Source organism: Dermacentor andersoni, chromosome 7 (assembly GCF_023375885.2).
Source record: "Dermacentor andersoni chromosome 7, qqDerAnde1_hic_scaffold, whole genome shotgun sequence".
NCBI lineage: Eukaryota > Metazoa > Arthropoda > Arachnida > Ixodida > Ixodidae > Dermacentor > Dermacentor andersoni.
In genome coordinates this window covers 42,121,744-42,123,269 of record NC_092820.1, presented here as the reverse complement: position 1 = coordinate 42,123,269, position 1,526 = coordinate 42,121,744, and the positions used below count along the sequence as shown (strand labels likewise).

At 53.7% G+C, this 1,526-nt stretch overlaps 1 protein-coding gene across 1 annotated transcript; it reads left to right on the top strand.

Annotated features, from left to right (window-relative positions):
- The first annotated feature begins 365 nt into the window (after positions 1-365).
- On the top strand, positions 366-755 carry LOC129385915 (uncharacterized). The gene has a single exon (XM_055073075.1). The coding sequence runs from the start codon at positions 366-368 to the stop codon at positions 753-755; it is 390 nt and encodes a 129-aa protein (XP_054929050.1).
- The last annotated feature ends 771 nt before the right edge of the window (positions 756-1,526 follow it).

Sequence of the window (1,526 nt, the reverse complement as noted above, 5' to 3'; positions counted from 1 at the left end):
GGGAGGCTCAGCGCCGCCTCCACGCTCGCTGGCTTCGACGCCAACACAACTGGCCTTTCAAGCTTCGCCTCGCTCGCCTTGAACGAGAGATCGAAGCCTACTCTACCAAACTTAGTCAGGAACAATGCCACCAGACTTGCGACCGACAAAACGGGCAGTTGGGATGCAACAACACATGGTTTCTGCTCAAGCACTTCCTTGATCCGACCCACACCAAGTCTGAATGACACAAGAATCTCAACCGCGTCATACACGGGTTTCCAGGCACGAACGAGGAACTCCTCGTTAGCTTGAAAGACAAATACATCAGCACCTCCACCGTAATTCCCACCCCCTTAAATTACAATGGCTCCTAGAACCCAGACATGGACAGAAACATCATGGCGTCGGAAGTCCGCGCCGCTCTCAACCGCATCAAGACTACCGCGGCCGCCGGCGACGACCGTATCACCATCACAATGCTCCGCAATCTCGCCGACATGTCGGCCGCAGCACTTGCGGACCTTTTCAACCACCATTGGCATGAAGGTCGCCTTCTAGACTCCTGGAAGCATGCCAAGATAATCTTCATACCCAAACCAAGCAAACGACTCGATCTAGGCAACCTCCAGCCCATCTCGCTCACGTCTTTCCTGGGGAAGGCTGTTATGGAGCATGTAGTTCTACAGACCCCACACTCACGCAGACAAAAAGGATCTCCTCCTCCCACCATGTTTGGGTTCCGGGCTGGACTCTATACCCAGGACATCGTGTGACAAATACAACACGACATCCTCGACCCGGGTCCGATCCGGTCGACACACACCATTGTCGGCCTCGATGTCAGTAAAGTGTTCGAAAACATGTCGCACGCTTTTGTACTGACCAACCTCTCGCAGATAAATGTGGGCACTCGCACCTACAACTATATTCCCAACTTTCTTCACAACCGCACTGCTGAACTCCACAATGAAGACCTCTGTAGCGACAAAGTCACCATAGGCACCGGGGGAACACCACAGGGAGCTGTTTTCTTCCCGTTCCTATTCAACATTACTATGCGAGGCCTTCTCACACTTCTGTACACCATAGCCCCACATCAAGCACTCAATATACGCCGACGATATCACCCTGTGGACCAGCTCAGGCTCGGGTGGGCAGACACAAGATTCACTTCAACAGGCAATCGACACCGTCCACACTTACGTGCAGGCAAACGGTCTCGTTTCTTCGCCCACCAAATCTGAACTGTTAGTGATACGAGACAAACTCTTTCGCCGACCCGTCCTCAACCCTCAAGAGCCGATCATGCTCCACATTGCCACCCACACCATACCTCCCATACAGACCATCCGCGGGTTAGGCACGCTAGTGCAGAACACGCAGAACTCTGATGCCATCCAACGCCTCCGAACCACAGCCCACCAAATCAATGGACTAATCCGCTGCATCGCCACTCGCCGCAGGGGAATTCGGGAGCAGGGTGTGAGACAGAGCTGGTTGGTATTCCATGCTGAAGTGACTAGCGCAAGAGTAGACACGGAGCA